Here is a 21,034-nt window from a genome sequence, read left to right as displayed (position 1 = left end):
ATATATATATATATATATATATATATATATATCAACCTTTGAGTTTTTAAAATGAAAACTGAAAAGAACAGTCAGCAACTAAGACTTTAAAATTTGTGCAGTATTTGCTAAAACTCCAAATATGTAACAGATGCAAGAGAGTAGATGCAAGAGAAGAGAGTAATTATAAACATGGACACATACAGAGGAATTGAACACTAATAAACAGACGTACAGCTCATCGTAACATTAGTGAACGCTTGGACTAGAATCGATAACACGTTTAAAACTATACTTGAATATTCTAGGGTCTGGTAGAGACTCATGATGATTGATTAGACATGTCAAAGACAACACTGAGCTCCATTCTTACTAACAGGCATAGAATCTGCTTCAACATTCATCTGTCTGGATTGGCTGTGTAATTAATCATATGGTTAGTTTATTTAGATTAGTTGTTTGGTGAGGTTTTTACTTACGGCAGCCCGTTGAATGGAGCATCACAGAACTGACTGCGACGTTAACTGGGAGCAGAATTTCTTTTAACTCACGTACGATTCATGTTTCCTACTCTATTTAATTAATAAATTAAATAAAAAATATTTTTATTTTATAATTATTTTAATTTAATGATAATAATAATAATAATTTTATTTTATAATTATTTATTTATAATTATTTTTTAAATAAATAAATCTTAAATTAATCTGTTGGGGGTTTTTGTGTGTGTATCGTTCAGATACATGTTGCTTCAGGTAAAATGGTTAATGTTTTGGATGGCGAGGCTTGGTCCTGTTTTGTAATGTAACAAAACCTGCCTGTAACCGCCCTCCCTGTTATGGTCAAGGCTGACAAACAATTCCAAGGAATCTAAGATTGCTCTTCCGTGCTGGTAGTAAAGATTTGCAGTGTGATTTAGTACAACAAAACCAGTGGTGTGCCAATCAAACTGCTTTATAATTCAAGTTGAAACAGACTACCAGATGAAGATAACCACAGGAATTCTAGGACATTAGAACTACCTCGAACAACCCTACTGCTTTGCCATGGAAACCACATGTGGCTCAAAGTGCTTTATCAGTTTGACAAAAATACAGTTTGGAGATTCTTTTAGACGTGCCAAGTGATTAAGTCCTACATTTTTATAACACTGACACATAGGGAGCTCACATTCTTTCAACAGCTGTCAAACCAAGAAAAAAAAAAAATTTTAAACCTCGTCTTATGGTAAATTACCTCAGAATGTGCCATTTTTTTGCTCTATTGAAATACTAAAATATGTTATGTTGTGTTTAGACTGTACACTACTTTGGTCCAGGGCAGGTTCTTTGGACGTTGGTTTTCATTATTCTAAAATGTTATAGTGTTATAGTGTTAATGTTCATGTATGGAATAAGAAACAGTTGACTGGTCCAGCAGGTCAGTTGTTTTAATAGGAGTGGTGCAAAGACTTTGAAGTTTTTTCTCCATCTGGGGCAGTGGTGGCTTAGTGGTTAAGAAGGCGGACTTGGCTCCAGAAGATTTCATGTTTGAGTCCACCAGCTGCCAACTTCCCACTGAGGTGCTCTGAGCTTGGCACCGTCCCCACACACTGATCCCCGAGCAGGTTGTTTTTAATGAGTACAATTCTAGATGGCTAAATATGTGCGGTATGACGGTAGTGAGGGTGGTGTGAAGTTCCCAGGAAGCCCTGACTAGATAATGGAATGGATCCAACTCAGTGGGCGGGTACACAAAACTGTTGTGCCCCTCCTTAAACAATGCAAGATATAGCCAGGCAGTAGAGCCATAAGGTCACATAGTATCAGTTTGACAAATGCATGATTTTCAATGGATAAACACTGTACTTGTTTGTTCCATTTCTCAGTGGTTACTGTTTTTTTTTTTTCTTATTTGTTTCATGAGAGTCAAAAGTCTTTCTTCGTACATTTTTTTCATTGTCAGTTCATGTTTAATTAGAGAAACGATGCATAACAGAGATAACAGTTTAAAAACAATGTTGACAATCCTTAGCCTCAAACACGTACACCCAGAACCTGATGTTCCTGCACCAACCGTCACATACTGTGCACTTCAAGGAAACACCTAAATTCAAACAGCTCTATTATTTTATCTCAAGTTTATAAATGGAGCAGGTTGATTTTGGCCTACACGCATCACCTGCACAATCCAGTGATGAAAGCACACACAAACTTAAAATAACAAGAACTTACAGATCAGGATTCGATGAGTATTCCTGTATACAAACAACTCAGGCCCTGGAAGACAACACGCACACACACACACACACACACACACACACTGCAGTTGATCTATGACAAAGTAATGCATGTAGATCTTTAACCCATTTGATTAATGTATTACAGGTGGCCCTCTGAATTGTGAAAGCAGCGTCTGTTTTGCGTCAGCAAAAATTTAATGTTCACTTCAACCCGTACAAATTTACAACAGCTTCACAATAAAAAAATATAATAGCGCTAAGAGGTGTCTACACTTGATTTGTCATTTCAAAACACAAACATTTTGTTTGATGAATATTTGTCAGCTGTTTTTTAATAGCTAGGTTTTTGTGTTGCTGTACGTGCAGCATGGTTTTCAAGTGAATGGGAGGAGATTTCCAAGGAATAATCGAGTGTTGCCAGCACATGACTTTGCGGGGGTAATATGACTCAGTTTGAATAGCTTCACATAGCTGATGAGAACAAAAACACACCTTCAGGATCTGGAGGATAACTGAAATACATGAGAAACACCTTTAAAGAAATTTACAGCCAAGTCCACAATGTCTGGAGTTGATGCAAATGTAGTAACTAAGTACAAACAATCAACAACAATGGAGGAACACAATTTATGAGGGTTTAGATGCAAGGAATCCTTCCTCCTCGTCTTCCTCCTCTGTTTCTTCATCCTTGGTCTGGGGAACAGAGGTCAGCAGCAGGGTGTCAGCGTGAACCTCTTCGTCGTCAGACTGAATCACAGGTGTGTCCACCTCGACACCACTGTTGTCACTGGAGCCGGAGGATGTAGAGGACAGGGGAGACTTTGAGCTGTGGTGCACCTCGTTTTGCCGTTTCATTGGCACACAGCCCCTGTACACGACCTCTGCTTCTTCATCCTCCTCCTCCTCCTCATCTTCATCCTCACACTCTGCAAAAAAAAAAAAGGAACAACATGGGTTCTGCCAGTGATAGCCGTCCCAGGAGGCTGTAGCTACATTGGTTAGGGATCCCAAAGAAAAAAGACATAATACCAACAGTGATAGACCTGTTAAAAATGTGTCTTTGGAGCCATTTTGTCCATTGATGTGTTGGAACAGACTTGTTATCAGAGGATTGCAATCCCTTGATCCCTTTTTAAAAGGAGCTCTCCAAAGACTAATATTTTGAATCAGCATCACAAGGTGTTTGTGAATCGGAGAGAATCCAGTCGTTTTCAAAGCAAAATGTCTTTTGCACTAAAAATGGAAAAGATCAAATTATTATGATGTCAATTTGTTCTCTGTGACTCACTGTTAGCTACTGGTCTGGAGAACCTCAGATAAGAATATCTTACATTTACAACATTTTAAGGCAAACAGTGTACCTGGTAGTGGTGATGCTATTGCGCCCTCCTCTGCTCCGGAGCCTGAGTTAAGAAACACGTCAAGAGCCTCCTGGTCAGATATATCCATCAGGTCCATCTGCTCTAGGACGTCCACGTTTACTTCCATAGAGGAAATACTGCCCATAGGTGCTGCCCATGTGGTAAACACAGGACATGGAATAAGACGTGAAGTGTAAAGTCAGTGAGGAGTTCTTTATCGATGGTACAACATTTACCACTAGTTAAAGCCACGCAGATATTTCCTACTAACATTTATTCATGTTAGAATGTTTTTCATTAATTATTGAAAATAGACACTTACGTTTCTTTGACTCGATCAGTAAATTAGAGGAGGGCAAGTAGTTGTCCACGTCATGTTGGTAGACATCTTCAAAAAAGCGCTGTCTCTCCCTCATCTTGGCTTGTTGGACAGAATTGTTGTCCAAACCCCTCTGAGAGTTGTCTGTCTCCGCTGTGCGATAGGACAAAAACACACAAATTAACGTTCACTGGACGTTTCACTGGACTCTTTAAATAATTAGACGTACCATAGTGATTAAAAATGACAGCAGAACTATCCAACAGATATATTATAATTCCTTAACTGCCTACAGTTTTTTATAAGCACTCTTAGAAATAATAAATACTGTGCTGTATGTGTCCTCTAATGAAAATGAGAAGATGAGCCGCTTTTGTATTTTATATTAGAAAAACTAATATCACCAGATAAATGGACTACATTTTTTTTCTTCATTCACCATGACCTCATTTACTATTTTTTTATTTCTTGTTTTTTCTTGAGGCAGTGAGACCTTTTTTTGACCCCATAAAATGCTCATCATGTTTTTCTTCGTTTATTTATTTCGTGTACCGTTATCTAAACTCAGCTGTTTAGATTAAAAAAAAAATCAATTAAAGCAAAATTGTCCCCAGCGATCGTCCAAGCTGTCCTTCTGTCTGTCTCTGTATGTGTCGGAGAGATGAAGACGATGATGTTGATGTGGTCGTTGGCCTGGCAGAGGCCCACCATCTTGTTATGTTATTTTTAAAGCATATGTCAACGTCACATTTCTCCTTGTGAGCGACAGTTTGATTCTTGATCATCTCACATGTCTACGTGTTGCGTTTGCAGAGTTTATTCATTTATTTATTTATCAGTGCATAAAAAAAATCCAGACATGAGAATCAAAAAGACATTGTTCTTTATCTCATCAGTGCATAAAAAAAATCCAGACATAAGAATCAAAAAGACATTGTTCTTTATCTGTTCTGACCTCTGGGCTCGACCTCTGTCACACCGACCAACAGTGATTATATAACCAAGCTGCAGCCTCCGATCACAGCGTTCTTTCCTTCATTGGCTGAGCTCCGTGAGCTGTCATCATCACTCCTGTCACCATTGTTTTCACTGCTTGAGTGTATGAACAAGCATGCGTACTTAAGCATCACACACGTGTGTTTGTGGCCCACGTACCTAAGCTCACTTTGTCACCCACTCCAACTAAAAGCATGTTGTGTTTGAAACCCAACATGACATGTCGTTGACATCCTCCAGTCTTTAACAGAGTCACTCACTCATCCACAGCCCCAGGGGCCGTTTGTCTTCGTGTACGGGCTCCGACCTCAGCTCTTTGTTGTGTCATTCAAACTGTCTGTAGACACGACATCTCTGACCTATATTTCTGCTTCTAAAAAAAGCCAGTGGTGGACATGGGCAGTACGCTAGAAAGGCAAATGATGCTTGAAGGTCCAGTATGTGGTGTGTGTGTGTGTGTGATCTGTTAAGGACTTCAGAATACTTTTCCTTATTATTTTCATGAATTTCTGAGAAAAAAAAGGCCATTGTCCAAATATCATGTTAGTAAAGCTGATCCACACAACTGTTGCAGGTGTAGACTGGTGGTCTTTTCTACAACCACCCTCTCACTGATCATCTCTGAGACACGTTTGTTCTACGTCCACTCACTGAAGAAACAGCCTTGGGGTAAATAAGACCAAACCCTCAGGTTGTGTCTCTCCGTATTATCTGTTTTGAGGCTATGGAAGGGAGATAAGATGGAAGAGATTGGCTCCAGGTGCCTGGCTGGACATGTACCGTCTACCTACTGTAGTTCTCACTGAAGCAGACCGTGTCTTTGCTGACTGGCCAGACTGTCTAAAGAATGAATAATTCACTACAACAACTATATGCAAAACTGGTTCTGCAAAAACCTCACATATACAAATAAGAAAACAGGAACAAGTTGTGGTTCATGCAAACAGAACACTAGAGTTGGAGTTTAGGTCAGGTGACCAAGCACATGGTTTTCAAACCCCTTTGGTGACTTCTTTTTATGTAAGTCAGCTGTAAGAGACTAACAGATTTTTTTTTTTTAATTTTTTTTTGTTCTTGAAGTGCACTTGTGATTTAATAGAGATTTATTGCCAGATGCAAATCACAATAGCAGGTGGATGTGACCAAGTATTAGCCGGATCCTAATAACAGCATTAGAGACTAAAGTAATGCTGCTATTAAAGCCACTACTGTATGTGATGTACCTCTAACAATGTCACAAAAAAACTTAAACAAGTGCTTAATCCAAAGACAATCACTGTGACCTTTCACTGAGCAGTTACTATTACATCCTCTACTCTATGGTGTCATTCTGGAGGAATTCTTTGACTCATGATGTGTAACAGGATATGTGCCCCCGGCTCCACCAACGCCTAAGCTGAATCATAATTACTTGAATTTACTGTTGCATGATCAGTGCACTGAATTATCAATATATTTCATTTCACAAAAATCGTATCAATCTCCTCCTCCATCAGTTATTGATTTAAAAAAAAAACCAAAAAAAAACAATATATCGTCCGGCCTATAGTATCGCAGTATATCGCAATTTATCATATTGTCGCCCTTGTATTGCGATATGAATCGTATCACCAGAGTCTGGCCAACACATCCATACTACTGTTGCATGATGTTAAAGCAACAATATTCAATCTGTAACTACGGTGTTTCCAAAGTCTGTCAGATTACTGCCTGGATTTGTGAGAGAAGCTCAAATTCCGTTCAAATAGGAGAGGCAGTGTTACGCAACTCAGCCTGCTGTGCATTATTCTGGTTGTGAAGTAACTGTAGTGTCAGTGATTTCTCTGTCCGTGCTTGCCTCAGCTAAGCCTCACACTCAGAATAAGAAGGCTCGGTGACATCATGTGTTTGTTTTTTTCTCTCTCTCTGCCAGAAGAGTGTTGAGGCAAACAAAATGCACACTTTTTTTTTTCTTTCTATGCAACGCACAATCCTGACTCTAAAGAGGGCTGTGCTGTGATCAGTTAATCGGAAGTATGTACCAGAGGGTGTGTGTGTGTGTGTGTGTAGCCGCAGGTCTGGTAGGAACAGTTGAGCTAAAGCACATGATTACTTTTTTGCCCTCTGATCCTTTTTAGCCTCAAGTCTTCTGACCCCTAAAAATACATATTCAGTCAACACAAACACACACACACACATATCTCCAGGTTGTCTTATTTCAACCCTGCACACACACATCTCCAGGTTGTCTTATTTCAACCCTGTGCCAAACCTGTACTTTTACTTTCCTCCCCTCTCTCCACCCTCTGCACTCCACCTTTTCTATAATGAAACCTTCAACTCTAAATCAATACATGCTGCATTCCCCTGGTCTGTGTCACTTTAACGGCGCAGTCATACATCATGAGTCCCAGGAAGGGCACTGAAAGCACAGAACAAATGTTACTATTGAGCCTCAGAGTCACATGTTTATGCAGTCAACCCCTGTGTGGTAACTAGAACGACTCCCATGATCATCGGGGGGTTTTCAGAGAACAGAGAGCCTGGGTGTGTTGTGTTTGTAGACAACAGATCCTGTCGGGCTGCAGCTCACAGTGAATGGTCACACATTTGACGGCCCATTTATCTAAGAACTCCACCCACCTCCTCCTGTAGCCTCCATCAGCCCCACGGGGTGGGAGACACTGTCAGCCCAGCTCCAGGCTGTAAAGAGCCTCATCATTTTTAGACATTATTGTTATTACTTACAGAGCTGGTCACTCTCCACCGCCGGCCTCAGAGACTCAGCAATCCATCAAGCATAAATCATTTATGTGTGAGATCACTGCACCACATCAGCCACCTCCAGGGCCGTGTCTGACCACACTCCACTCTTACCCACGTACTGTATCCACAAACACGTAGTACCAAATAAAACCTAATAATTTTCCTAATATTTGACTCTGATTCCACCTCACCACCTATTGCAAGATTTCGTTTCATGATGCCATATTGATATTCTACAGCACTGTCACCTTTTGCAAGATTTCGTTTCATGATACCATATCGATATTCTACAGCACTGATTTTTTGATTTTTTTTTCTCACCAACTCCCAGTCCAATATTCCTGGTGTTGGTTCATGTTCTTTTTCTTTTCTTTCTCCTCTAGTGATTCCAAATGTAGATCCTTCTGTTCCAGTGTTAGGAACTGATGTTCAGATGGAACAGAGTCTGAGACTAGGATCACACTGGGGGGCGAGGGGGGGGGACCTCAGTATATCACCGTGACCTCAGTATATCGCCGTGCCTATAGTATCACAGTATATCGCAATATATCATATTGTTGCCCCTGTATCGTGATACGTATCGTTTTGCCATTCTTTCGTCTTCCCCATACACAGCCTTATTTTTTAATGTATTCAGACCTCAATTACCTACAACCACCTTCCTGTCTAATAGACTGCCCCTGGTAAATCACCTCGCCTTCGCCTTCAGCTCCCCATTATCCAAGTGTGTGCTCACGTTTAAAACCCGCTCCACCACCAGCCTTCTCCTACCGTAGTGTTTGATCTGATTGTGTATTCCCTGGACACCATCAAAGCCATTAGGCCTCCTCACTCAGACCTAAATGCAGAGATGACCTCCAGCAGTGCCCACTGCTCCCTATCACGCTCAATCAAAACTGCTCCTCTAGGAATCCGCAAAGACCTGTTTTGTATGTGGTGTCCTGCCTTTACTCTGTGTACATCAGTGCTACGTACTCGCACCACAACGCACGTTAGCAACTTCAGCCAGAGACTTATTAATAAAAAAAGCGAGGAGACAATTGTTTTTGTCTACAAAAAGTAGACAAAAACAATGTCTGTACAAAAAGTACAGACTGTCGTCATCCGTTTTCGTCGGTCTCTAGGATGTAGACCAATGATGTTGCTGCAAACAAACATCATCTGACTCAACAGAGCTGTGTGACAGTGAAGGATGTTTGACTAATGCCCGTGGCTTTTATATTATCAAAGATGTTTCATCTTTACAGATGCCACCATGTCTTGGTTCGAGGCGTGAAGACAGAATTCATGATGATGTTTAGTTGGTGGTAAAAATATAATGTCACTCACTGTCCACACAGATCATACTAAACGCATTATTTTGTCCTTTTTTCTTCAAAACTCTAACAAACTCAACATTAGTCGGTGTTGAACCCTTAAACATGATTTATTATCAAAATCTTCTGCTAAAATATTCCCAAACAATTTTCAACCTTTCCACAACAGGACACAAACTTTGACCACACCACATGTCTCTCTCTCTCTCTCTCTGTCTCTCACACTCTCTCTTCAGCGACATCATACTCTGGTTCCTTACTTACACGTGAGCCGCTTGTTGTGGTTGGTTTTCCCGACAGACGACATGGCTGTAGTGATGGAGGCTGGTTGAAGAGAGTCACTGCCCTGAACCTGAGTGTGGGGGTTAGTGCTCTGTCCTGTCAAGGCTCCAGGACAGGACGTTGATGTTGATGAAGTGTCTGGTCATCTGGTCATCACATCTCTTAACTGATTGCACCTTAACTCCAAACCCCTCTCCTCCTCTTCTCCTCTCCTCCTCTGGTTTGCTGATGTCCCCTCTCTCTTTTTTCTTTGCCTTTGCTCTTGTTTCTGGCTTTTCCCTCTGACTGTTTCACTCTCTCCTCATTTGCCTCAGTGCCTCTCTCTCTCTCACACACACATGCTGTCCTGCTTCCTCTGTCAGACAGGATCACAAGGGTTGTAACGAACCGTGCAGCTTAAGGATGAGGGGTTGGGGGGGGGAGTCGTAGTGGGCTACGGCACTGTGGTCTGTACCAACGTCTGACACTGTGGGGGTCAGCAGGATCAGAGGGAGTAGTAGGCATTTTATGTAACAGTGAGGAACGTACCACCACTGGACCCCCGTCAGTGTGACCGTCACAGGTTCTCCACATCATTTATTAATGAATTCACTTTGTTGTTGGAGGATGGAGTCTTTAACAGTCTCACGTAAGAGAGGAGCAGAGAAGAGAAGCAGTAGCATAAAGCAGCGTTTGTTAATTTGCAGAGAAAGATATTTTTTGTTAAATCACCTTTATTCCATTTATGTTGATATTAAATAAGCAGTGGATTTACAGTATATTTAACGTCCTGTTACAGAGAGGTTTAATCAACTCTATGCCAACATAACCAACCATCCTCATTTACTGATTTGATTTCCTCGTTACCAATCATGACTGAGGAGAAGTCAGCAGGTCACCACAGGTCACCACAGGTCACTGTCTTACTCAGCCCTAACCACTTCCACAGTAATTCCCATTCCCTGAATCCACCAGGTCAGTTTGACGGCTGTGAATTCTCTTCCACAACACCTCCTCCTGCTTCTCCTCCCAGCCTTCACTTTAATGCAATTGCAAAGCCTGTGGAGTGAACCTTCAACCACTTAACCTCAGGAGGAGAGAGGCAGGTTATCTGCTGCTGACGGACGGCCATATTTATATTAATATAATATTTTATATTATATTTATAGTCAGAGGAACTCATTGGCCGTTATTAATGATGTGACAGCATTTAGACCTGACACCAGTAACTGATCAATCAGAGGTTTAGATCAGTCCCCGCCCATCATCCTATTGGTTCATATACACGACTGTTAGTTAATATTTAAAACATATAATAATATGACGGTGTACAGTATTATATAATATTGGTCAAATGTTTTGTTAAACTCGTTGGCTGAGTGTTTTTCCGCTGCAGAGGTTTCTCAATGTGAGCTGGAAAATAACAACCAGAAATAACTGGCAATTAAGTGCAGCCAGAGGCACACAGGCAAACACAGTGGAGCACAATCACTGTAACTGTCTCTCATGGGGGGGGGAGTTAATAATCACTTAGCAACATGGAGTCCTACAGGTCCTGACTCCCCCTCCCCACTAATAAGAGGCTTCTAACAGCCAATTACATCACACTTTAACTGGAAGAAGACGCTCAAGTTCAACCACGGATGTCACGGAATCTAAAGTGGATTCACTGCTTGTTCTGCAGCATTCTGTACTTTATTAGTTACAGTATTAGTTACAGTATTAGTTACAGTATTACTGAGTGATGTTTTACTGTTGGCTTTCAGCAGTGACAAACAGAAAACCTGATCTCAGGTCTGCTCCTGACAAGAACGTTTACTGTATCACTGTGTACAACATCACCTGAATACACTGACTGAACTCATCTCCACCGATGGACTAACAGTGACATCTGCTGGACAACATTAGATATCACAACTAAAGTCACATTAGGACGTGTTAATCGGAAACAAAACATCAATTAGTTAACCCATGTGGATGTTTTTAATTGGTAGGGTGAATTTAACACGTCTCCGTAAACATCGGGAAGGTTTGACGTTAGCTGACAACAAAACAGACGCCTCGTTTTGTGGTTGCTTTGGTTTACAAGTACGTATGATAAGAGAATCACCTTCATGACTCTGTCAACAAATACAACCAGATAAAATTCATTCACCACTCATATATTGGGGATTTCCAGTGACTCTGTGTGTGTGTGTGTGTGTGTGTGCGTGTGAGAGTGTGTGGCTGTTGCTCTTTTCGTGCTGTCATTACAGGTTTCCTGTTTGAAACTCACTTGTCTCATTTTCTGCATTTTGTCTGATGTGGGTTGTGACTCATACTGTGGTAAACACACATTTATGCGCACACACACACACACTTATACACATGCACATACACAAAAGTTGCAAATATATGCATTCACACCTTCACACTCACACACACACACACACATAATCCCAGTTGCATTCATGGCAGCCGTGGTGGTACATTACATTACGTTACACGACCGTTGCATGCTGGGTTTTCTCGGGTGATTGAAACAGTTCTGCCAAGCAACAGACAGAAAAGTTGATATCTTCACATCTTCACCACAGTGCCAGACAGTGAAGTCAAACTTTATTAAAAATATCACATTGTGCTGTGTGAGGGATATTCTTGGGGTCACCATGGCAACAGACATCCAAGTGCCACGAGCACACCTGCCTGCCACTTCTCCGGCTCCAGCCTCCGAGCCTCCCTTGCAGACAGTATCATGGCGTAGAAAGCGACAGGACGACATGGAGGTGACAGTTTGCGGAGGCTTTGTTCAAAGCCAACAAAGCACGCGGCAGATTCAGGGTGTTAATTAGCCGTTTTTTTGATGAAGAAGACGAGCTCTCCTTCAACTGTGCGATGCACAACGTTTGGTGCGAAAGAACGGCTTTTTCTTGACAGACGTTGTAAAGAATGTGAAGAAGTGACTGGCACTTTCTTCAGTGCAGAAACACAGTCATCACCTTCAGAACTTCGCTCTTTGTCCTTGTCGTGCAGACAGTTACTGCAGCTTCCCGTCAGATTCTTCTTCACTTTTTTTTTTAACACAAACACAACAAGTGGGGATAAATCTGAGCCGGGGTCTTTGGTCTCTGTGATGAGTGTGCTGTAAACCTCATGTCTTTAAAGTCTGAAGTGGCCACAGCTCCCTGATTATGCAATGTGCTTACACACACACACACACACACAAATACAAATGTGCTTAGACACAAGTTGTGAAAGTGTGTGTGTGTGTGTGTGTGTGTGTGTGTGTCAGTGTTGGTGTGGGGAAAGAACAGATTTGGTTTTTGTCATGTCAGTTTTGCAAATGTGTGCAGAGTTTTCAGTGTCTAAATAGGATCTGGTGACTCATGTGGAGAAAACAGCTTGCTTGGACTGGGAGATTGTGACAGTATCGGTTCGACTGTTCATACTTGGCCTTGCCACCAATAAACAGCATCCAACCGAGTATTTTCATAGGACGATTAGTCATTCTAGGATGCAAAATGCAGAACCGCACTGTAGCAGGTTTCATGTGACCTTTTGAAAATATAGTGACTAATTACGTTTTGAGTTACTCTTCGTGAAGGCTAGTTTTTAAATCCAAAATTGTGTGATCTGTGATCAGTGTAGTTCCTGCTACAAGTGGGCCTCTGATGGGAATTTTAAATTCTAAACATTTTAATCAGAACTTCATCGGTTCAACAGGCACATGCGATAAATCGGTACCATCGAAACGGTTCCTTGACGTCGCTATGAAACGATAGAAAAACTGAAGGATTGGGTTTCAGTTTCTCCACAGACCAGTTCATCGTCTCTGATTTTTCCATCCTGTCAGATTATGAAACATGTATTTAAGGAGTAGACAGACCCTCTGCCCTGATCCAGTCCGTTCCCCGCGGTCTGTCCCCCTTTTGTTTTTACCCATATATATATATATATATGTGTCATTGTGTCACCTGTTTTCTACGGCTTTAATATTTATGTCTCAGATTGTTTTCCCCAGAGTTCATGTGTGTAATGGCTCATTTTATAGAAACACACACACACATCACACATCACTAAGTTGTTTTTGCAGCGGAGCACACACGGAGTGGTGTGTATGTGCATGTGTGGGGACTGTATGTATGCATGTGCGTGAATATATGCATGACTGTGTGAGTCATGCACCACTCTCCAGCCCTCTGGGCTTTGAGTTCTGATGCCCATCCTTCAGCTCCTCTACTGCACACTGAACCCAGTGAACCTTCTGCTGTTTATACTCTCTCTCTCCTCCTCCTCCTCCTCCTCTCCTTCTTCTTCCCCTCCGTGTTTGCTGTGTCTCTATTTATCTCCCATGCTCACTCTTTCTTCTCCATCTCTCTGTCTTACTCTTCTTCTTCATCCTCCTCCATCTAACCTGCAGTACGGTTCTCACTCTTACACACTCCCTCCTGTTCTCTCTCACTCTTTTCACTCATCACTCTTGTCTTTTTTTTTTCTTAACAGTGTCAGTATCCTTTCACATCCATAACTATTCAGACTGGAAATTCTTGGAGGCAGGAGATCAGCTCAGAGCACGTGTACAGAGATGGGTGTCAGTGGTTCACAGACCGTGATTGAATACCATTCACATCCTCAACCTCCACCTGCCTTCACTGCATTCATCACCTCTCACTCCCACGTCAGTTCATTACCATCCTCACCATCTCCACACACAACCGCTTACAGTCGTTCCATCAGGTCGTAAAATGTTCAGCAACTGGTGTGTGTGTGTGTCAGCCATCACAGACCAATCCTGTCCTTTTATTAATGTTAAAGTCAGCAGGATGTTGTATTTTCTTAATGATGGAATGTATGTTTGACAATAGAGTTAGAAATTAGGATTAAAATAAACCAGGAATATACGTCAGATAATTATAATCTTTATATTAATATGACTTTTCCTTTTTTTAAATATTTTACGATTACTAATAAAACTAATAATTCATACATATTTATAATTAAAAATAAAGATAAATATAATTAAGATAACGACAAGTCACAGCCTTCAACCAGTCGAAGCACTCGTTTTCTTGACTGACTTTTATTGGGTTTTTTTACCTACTTATTTACAGTGTAGAAACAACCCAGTCATAGCTGTTGTTAATGAAACTTGTTGTTAGTTTAATTAATTTAATATATATTGATTTTATATAATACAGAGAGAGCAGCTCACTTGGAATCCTTCCACAACTTGTTTTTACTCTACCCTCCAAGAACCGCGACCCGATCTCCTGCTGCAAACGGCTAATCACGTACTGAACCAGCTGAGGGGAAACGGCAACTCCACTCCGTGTCTCATCCATTATTCATGTCAAGCAAATGAAGTTGGTACAGTGGGAGCAATCAATTATAGATGGGAAATGGTAGAGTTAAAAAAGAAAGAGGGAGGGAGGGTTGAAGATGCTTAACATGTCAAGGAACATCAGAGTGGTGGTGAGAAACTGACAAGTCAGAGAAACACTTCTGGACCTGCCTATATATTTTCATATATGTTTTTATATGCACACATAATATATATATATACGTACATATACTGTATATATGTACGTATGTATGTATGTATGTATGTATATACACGTATATACGTGTATTTATATCTCTGCCCTCTGTGCTCCATCTGAAGCCTTGACAAATGTGTTCACGCGCTGCTGACTGCTCAGTCATAATGAAAGTAGATGATCTTTTCAGAACAGACAACAGACAGTCATAACGACTCCTCAGTGGGTAGAGTGAGAATTCATATTTTTTCGTTGTTACAGCAAAAAAAAAAAAAAAAAAAACAACAAGAAGAAACACACGCACACACACACAGAGAAACACACCCACAGTTCATTAACTTATGTCACTCAAACCTAACGGTGTTCACGTCCTCGTCTTAACTCTAACCAGTGACAGAGAGAAGAGGTTCAGGTCCTGGTCTGTGTCTGGACCACAGAACACAGGACACAGCAGCAGCCCCCAGTTTCTTTCCAGACTCGTTGTGGTGTACGGCGCTACAGCTCAACCACAGCTCCATCCTACTCTACTTTTTAACCTTTAACTTATCACTGAAGTCTGTTCATCTACGCCGTTAAAAGTTACAGACAAACCCACTCGTCTCATTCCTACCACACAGTCGGGGATTCTCACTGAATCAAACACCCACACACACACACACCACAAAAAAACACACACACCCTCTTTGACTTCTGTCGATTTGTGCAGATTCACCAGAACTTCCTCTGTACGACGGGGGCTGTAACTTAAAAAAAAATAACAAGAACGGACCTAAACCTTAACCTTCATTAGTTCACGTCTTCATCTTTATTAGAACCAGTGATTTAATGACCTGGTTCTGCCTCATCAGGACCAGGTCCAGGTCTGCATGAGGACTATAGGACTTATGTAGACCACGTTAAGTCCTCTGACTTTATAACCATAATTAGCTTGGTGTTCCATGGTGTAGCAGCTAGTGTTTTTGCTTCATAAGCAGAGAGCAGGGAGTCCTGGGTTCTATTCCCAAAGGAACCTCCTGTTCATCTGTATGTTCTGAAGACCCGCACTGTAAATTGTGGCACAAATATAGGTCGCAATTGTTATTATTAATTAAGCTTAAGTTAATGTGTGTTTGCTTTAGGAGAAGGTTGCTGGTTCAATCCCCAGTCCTTATGTATGGAGTTTGCTTCTTCTCCCTGTCGGTGCTTGTGTTTTCTTTCAGGTACTGTTTTCTCCTCAAACAGTCCATGTGTATAAAAGTACCATAACCATCACTGTGTCGTAACACACATCGATCATCAAGTCTCTTCAAAAAATGTGTAAAAGTACCATAACCATCACTGTGTCCTAACACACATCGATCATCAAGTCTCTTCACCTCACACTGCAGTATGAACAAATACATGTTTTTACACAGATACTCAAACACACACGAGAGAGAAAGTTCCACTCATTAAAATGTACACACACACGAAAGAAAAAGTTCCACTCATTAAAATGTACACACACACTAACACGTAAATGCTCCTTTATTCACCGTAGTACTGTTGTTAACACTGTCAGTGGCACTTCACCGTTCCTCATTAACCCCTGACGCTCTTGGAAAACTAATGATTACCCATTTTATAATTACATCTTAATTAAAACCTAACTAACGATCACATCATTCATCTTGGATAAGTAGATAATTCAGCCATCAAACAGCGTCCTTCTCCGCTGTTTCTGGGCCTCAGTTTCATTCCTCCAACCTGTGGCACAGACATTTGCATGTACGGAGGGGCTGTCCCGGGCAAAAAAAAAAAAAAAAAAAAAAAAAAAACCACACACACACACAATAGCAACAGAGCGTTTGTCTGGGGTCGACATCTTTACGTGCAGCTGCTTTCAGGATCCATCTGTGGTGGTGAATGGAAACTCTGAGTGTGAAGTTTTATTCTGTGGCCTCACTTTTCTTTTATTGTCAGATATTTGCTGGTGGAAACTGCTCCGTTTGTGTTGTTTTTGTCATTGTGTTTGTGTGTGCGTAGCCTGCGTGCCTGCGCGTCTGTGTGGGTGGGCAGATAGGCTGTTTTATGTGAGTCAGATCCTAACCCAGGCTGCTTTCTCTCACATGTGTGTGGGACGCATCCAGATGGCTCTGCAGGCCTGCACAAATGTCACACTAATAATGTGAAAGAACGGCCTGTTAAAGCACAGGTAGCACGGATTGTTGTCCCCGCCGTCGGACTTCACGTGGACGTAACGCAATCACTAGTCCGTCAGCCCAGAAGTTGCAAAGTGAGGTTGGCAGGAGGGGTGAGACAGGTGGGAGGGAGGGGGAGCAGCAGAGCAAATACATTTCAGTTTCAATATTGCTGCATGTGATGTGGGTTTGAACTGTTTTCATATGAAATATTACAATATTTTCCTCTGACATTCTTTAAAAAAAAAAAAAAAAGCTCAGTATCTGATGCGTCCAAAACCGTCTCTGTTTCCCCTAATCAGACGCACTGTTCCTTTAATTGGTCTTTCTTTATCACAGTCAGGCTCAGTTTTGACTTCTCCACTGAAACCTGCCAGAGGTGATGAACGCAGTAATATTCAACTACTGACCTGCTCTAAAGTGACAACTTCACCTCCGTCCGTCTGCGGTCCTCAGGTGTCACAGCTCAGGTCACAGCTCAGTTTCCATGGGAACGGCACTGATACAAGAAAGTACACGCTGACACCTCCCTTACACACCGTCCCTCGGAGACACGCGGCTGAGTTGTACGTCAAGTGTGAGGCAGGAGTGAGAAGTTGTTGTTTATATTTATTCCTTTTTTTTATTTATTTATTTTTTTAAGACCAGTCACAAGAATGGTCTGTCATCCCCCCAAAAAAAAATTTTTTTTTTTTTTTTTTTTTTTTTACACTCACTCTCCACTGCACGAAAACCCATTCTCACACATGCCCCTGGTGGACGTTATCTCACACATATTTCCCTCGTCTGCACCGGTTCACCACTCACTACGCCATGATTTTGAATAGCTCCGCGCAGGTGCAACTCAGTGTGTGTGTGTGTGTGTGTGTGTGTGTGTAATAGTAGGAGAGAGGGAGGAGAAGTGAAACGAGTATCTTTTAGTTCAGCTTTCCAGATACTGTGACCTCTAGTAACTACTGTGTTCTTAAGGTCAGCTACTGCAGAATAACTGAATGCAATGACACTATTATGATGTTATATGTGTGTGTGTGGGGGGGTGTGGGCGTGGGGGGGTGTAGGTGCGCCTCATCAGACACTGCCCACTGTCGCCAACAAATTCCCTCGGAGGTGATCTGTTATAGTGACAGGGCAGGGAGTATTTTTAGCCAAAGAGAAAGGACAAAAAATTAAGCAGGAAAGACATATGGAGACCACAAGGGGGGAAGTATGGGAGAGAGGGAGAGGGGGAGAGAGAGGAAGAGAGAGAGGGAGAGAGGGAGTTCCCACACAAGTGAAATCTGAGGGTAAAACAAAACCACCTGGATGTTGCTGACTTGCTCCTCTTCTGTTTAGAGCACAGTCTAAATATTACACATCAACACTCATAAAACCACACACGGGGTTTTTTTTTTTCCCACACGCACACTTACACACATACACACACTTCTGCGTGCACACAGACGAACACACTTGTGTGTGTGTGTGTGTGTGTCCAAGGATATCGGAGAGATACTTAATGGTACATAAAAAGTGTTCAGGAAATAAACGTCCAAACTGACGGCAGGTCAAATGGATGTAGCTGCTAGGGTTAGCCGTAGCTGCTAGGGGTAGCCGTAGCGCTGCGGTTGGGAAGGGTCCTGGGTGAGGGTCCTGTTTGGAAAGGTTCCTGGATGATAATCTGGTCATTTCTGGGTCAAAGGGTTTAATAACTAGGGGTGTAAGAGAATATCAATCTCCTCCTCCATCAGTTATTGATCTTTTCTCACCAATTCCCAGTCCAATATTCCTGGTGTTGGTTCATTTTCTTTTTCTATGGTGACAGTTTTCTCATAATTCAATTGTAAAAAAAAAAAAAACCCAACTCAATATATCGTTGCGCCCATAGTATCACAGTATATTGCAATATATCCTGTCTAATAATAACACAACAGAACCTCGTGGTAACTTTGTAGTAAAATCCTATTTAGAGGAAAACAGACCAGAACTCCTGACCAGTGGAAATGAACTGACACTTGATTTAATTATTTATTTACTTATTATATTTTTTTTTTCAATAGGAAACTAATACTGGTCCGTCTGTGTGCTGTCATTGTATACTTTAACTTTCAGTTTATTTCACGTTTGAAATTTTTTTTTTTTTTTTTTTTCCAAAGTGTTGGTCAAAGCGGCACAAATTCCTCCAAGTGGTGGTCAGGACATTCTGGTTTGCACACACACCAGTCACGGGGCCTGGGTGTAGCTCAGTATCCTCCCTCTCTCTCCCTCCCTCCCTCTCTCTCTCCCTCCCTCCCTCCCTCTCAGATTTTGCTCTCTCACTCATTTGTTCCCTGAGTCAGCACTCTGCTTCAGCTCCAGTTTCTTTTACCCCTGCCCGATTCTGCCTGCCCGCCTGCCCGCAGGACACTATCGGAACATCACTGCGAGAGTGTGTGTGTGTGAGAGTGTGTGTGTGTGTGAGTGTGTGTGCCATGGAAGGATACAGGGTCTGTTGCATTTACATGATCAGATCCTTTCACCATCTTCTGCAATCTGATATTTTTCACTTTGTGAGTAACCCTGGATATTTCTGTATGCTACACTGAATCAGCGATTGTGTCTGAACACCATCACAGATGTATGTCTCCTCTCACTCATCCCAAACAGTCTTACCTTACTGTGGACACAGTGGAACCTGAATGTGTGTGTGAGTGTGTGTTTGAAAGAGAGATCACCTGGATACTACAGTACTAGTTCTGCAGGCGTTGCCCAAAAATAGAAAACTGAAGAGGTGTGAAGTTTAAAAAAAAAAAAAAAAAGGAAGGATACTTTAGTGGAGCAGTAACTGACTACTGTGGGTGAGTCACTAAAACACACTCACTCACACCGACTTGGAGTGGTTTCCAAACGTGAACGTTTTCATGTCTATTTGACTTCAGCTGTTTCATCACAGATCATCTGAGGGATTGTATTTTCTCCTCATTGGTTCCTGTTTTAAAGCTTGTTAATTGGACAAATGTAGTGAAAAGAAGTCGCTTCCACAGACGACAGGCTTCACTTGGTGATTAGTCTGTAGAGGTGTAAGAAAAATATCGATGCACGATACAGTATTTATATTGATGATCATGATGTTGGTTCATTTTTTTTTTTTGCTTTCATTTCTATTTAAATTAAATATCGTTGAGCCGTATCGGAGTATCGCAGTATATTGCACCGTATCGTCAGTATCTATAAATTTCTAATTGAATTGTTTAAAAAACACAATATATCGTTGAGCCTATAGTATCGCAGTATATTGCACCGTATCGTATTTGTACGTGTACTGGTGGTGAAAATGATTAGATTGGAGTGAAGATCTTCACACACACACTTCTCTTCTCAGCGTCTTCACCAAAACAAACCATTGATGTTCTTCCCACTTCTATTTTCATGTGTTCTTTTAGGATGTTGCAGCGTGAATACAGAAGTGAGACTGGAATAGACGGAGGGTGACAGGAAACGATACCAAGAAGTTTAGCCTCCACTGAGCCAAGTATTCACTCACACACACTCTGACACGCACACACACACACTGACGCTGGTTTTTGTCTTCTGTGAGAACCATTATTATGGTCTTGATTCTGACCTAAGTCAGTGTTGAACTCCAGAATCCCAATAAGGATTAAATGTCCCCACAAGTGGAGTTACAGGCACACACACACACACACACACACACACACACACACACACTGCCATCCTCTGCAGTTTGATTAGAATCTTCTTTTCACTCAACAACAGAGACAGAGAAATCATGTGTCTATAATAATAATAATAATAATAATATGATGATGATGATGATGATGATGATGATGATGATGATGATGAGTGCCCTGTTTGTCCCAGTGGGGAAATTCACAAACTGACAGTGGGGTTTTCTGTCCTTTCTGTATCTGAGTGAACACAACACTGATTCACTGCAGTGTGTGTGTATGTGTGTGTGTGTGTGTGTATGTGTGTCATCTGTTGTGATGTTGATAATTTCCATAAATTCCACAGATTAATTGTGAGTAAAAGTGAGAGTCCTTTGATCTTTGGTGATGTTACCGTTCGCTCGACGACGAACTCTTGGTTTGACTCAAACGCAGTCGCACTCATTTTCCACTGCTAACAGACCCAGATGTGTGTAAAGATCATCCGAGTGTGGCCTCTTTAACGCCCTGCATGACA

The 21,034-nt window shown here is 41.5% G+C and overlaps 2 protein-coding genes across 5 annotated transcripts in view; one reads left to right on the top strand and one right to left on the bottom strand.

The window, feature by feature from the left end:
• Nucleotides 1-21,034, top strand: part of LOC103385431 (mitochondrial ribosome-associated GTPase 2) — a 76,892-nt gene that overhangs the window by 16,406 nt on the left and 39,452 nt on the right. The window contains exon 4 of one of the 4 annotated variants that reach the window (XM_025058998.1): nt 20,272-20,360. The exons of 1 other annotated variant lie outside the window; for it this stretch is intronic. The gene's annotated coding sequence lies outside the window, so the exon portion shown is untranslated. Of the gene's footprint in view, nt 1-20,271; nt 20,614-20,715 lie in introns of those variants that run through there. 2 more of the 4 variants (XM_025059001.1, XM_025058997.1) reach the window with 2 other exon arrangements.
• Nucleotides 2,804-9,868, bottom strand: LOC103385429 (dysbindin-like). The gene is made up of 4 exons (XM_008319319.3): nt 9,202-9,868; nt 3,884-4,033; nt 3,562-3,711; nt 2,804-3,126 (listed from the first exon to the last, which is right to left on the bottom strand). Exons 1-4 carry the CDS (start codon nt 9,242-9,244, stop codon nt 2,828-2,830), a joined length of 642 nt encoding a protein of 213 aa, XP_008317541.1. The 5' UTR covers nt 9,245-9,868; the 3' UTR covers nt 2,804-2,827.

This window comes from Cynoglossus semilaevis, chromosome 10 (assembly GCF_000523025.1).
Source record: "Cynoglossus semilaevis isolate Cse_v1.0 chromosome 10, Cse_v1.0, whole genome shotgun sequence".
In the NCBI taxonomy this organism is placed as follows: domain Eukaryota; kingdom Metazoa; phylum Chordata; class Actinopteri; order Pleuronectiformes; family Cynoglossidae; genus Cynoglossus; species Cynoglossus semilaevis.
This window is presented reverse-complemented; position numbering and strand designations above follow the sequence as displayed.

What these genes read in the sequence shown, in the direction of transcription:
- LOC103385429 (XM_008319319.3), bottom strand. Translation starts at nt 9,244, where the DNA reads ATGTCGTCTGTCGGGAAAACCAACCACAACAAGCGGCTCACGT. An exon ending in CCACAACAAGCGGCTCACGT is followed by an intron (nt 4,034 to 9,201) that starts GTAAGTAAGGAA and finishes CCTATCGCACAG; the next exon opens with CGGAGACAGACAACTCTCAG. An exon ending in ACTGATCGAGTCAAAGAAAC is followed by an intron (nt 3,712 to 3,883) that starts GTAAGTGTCTAT and finishes CCACATGGGCAG; the next exon opens with CACCTATGGGCAGTATTTCC.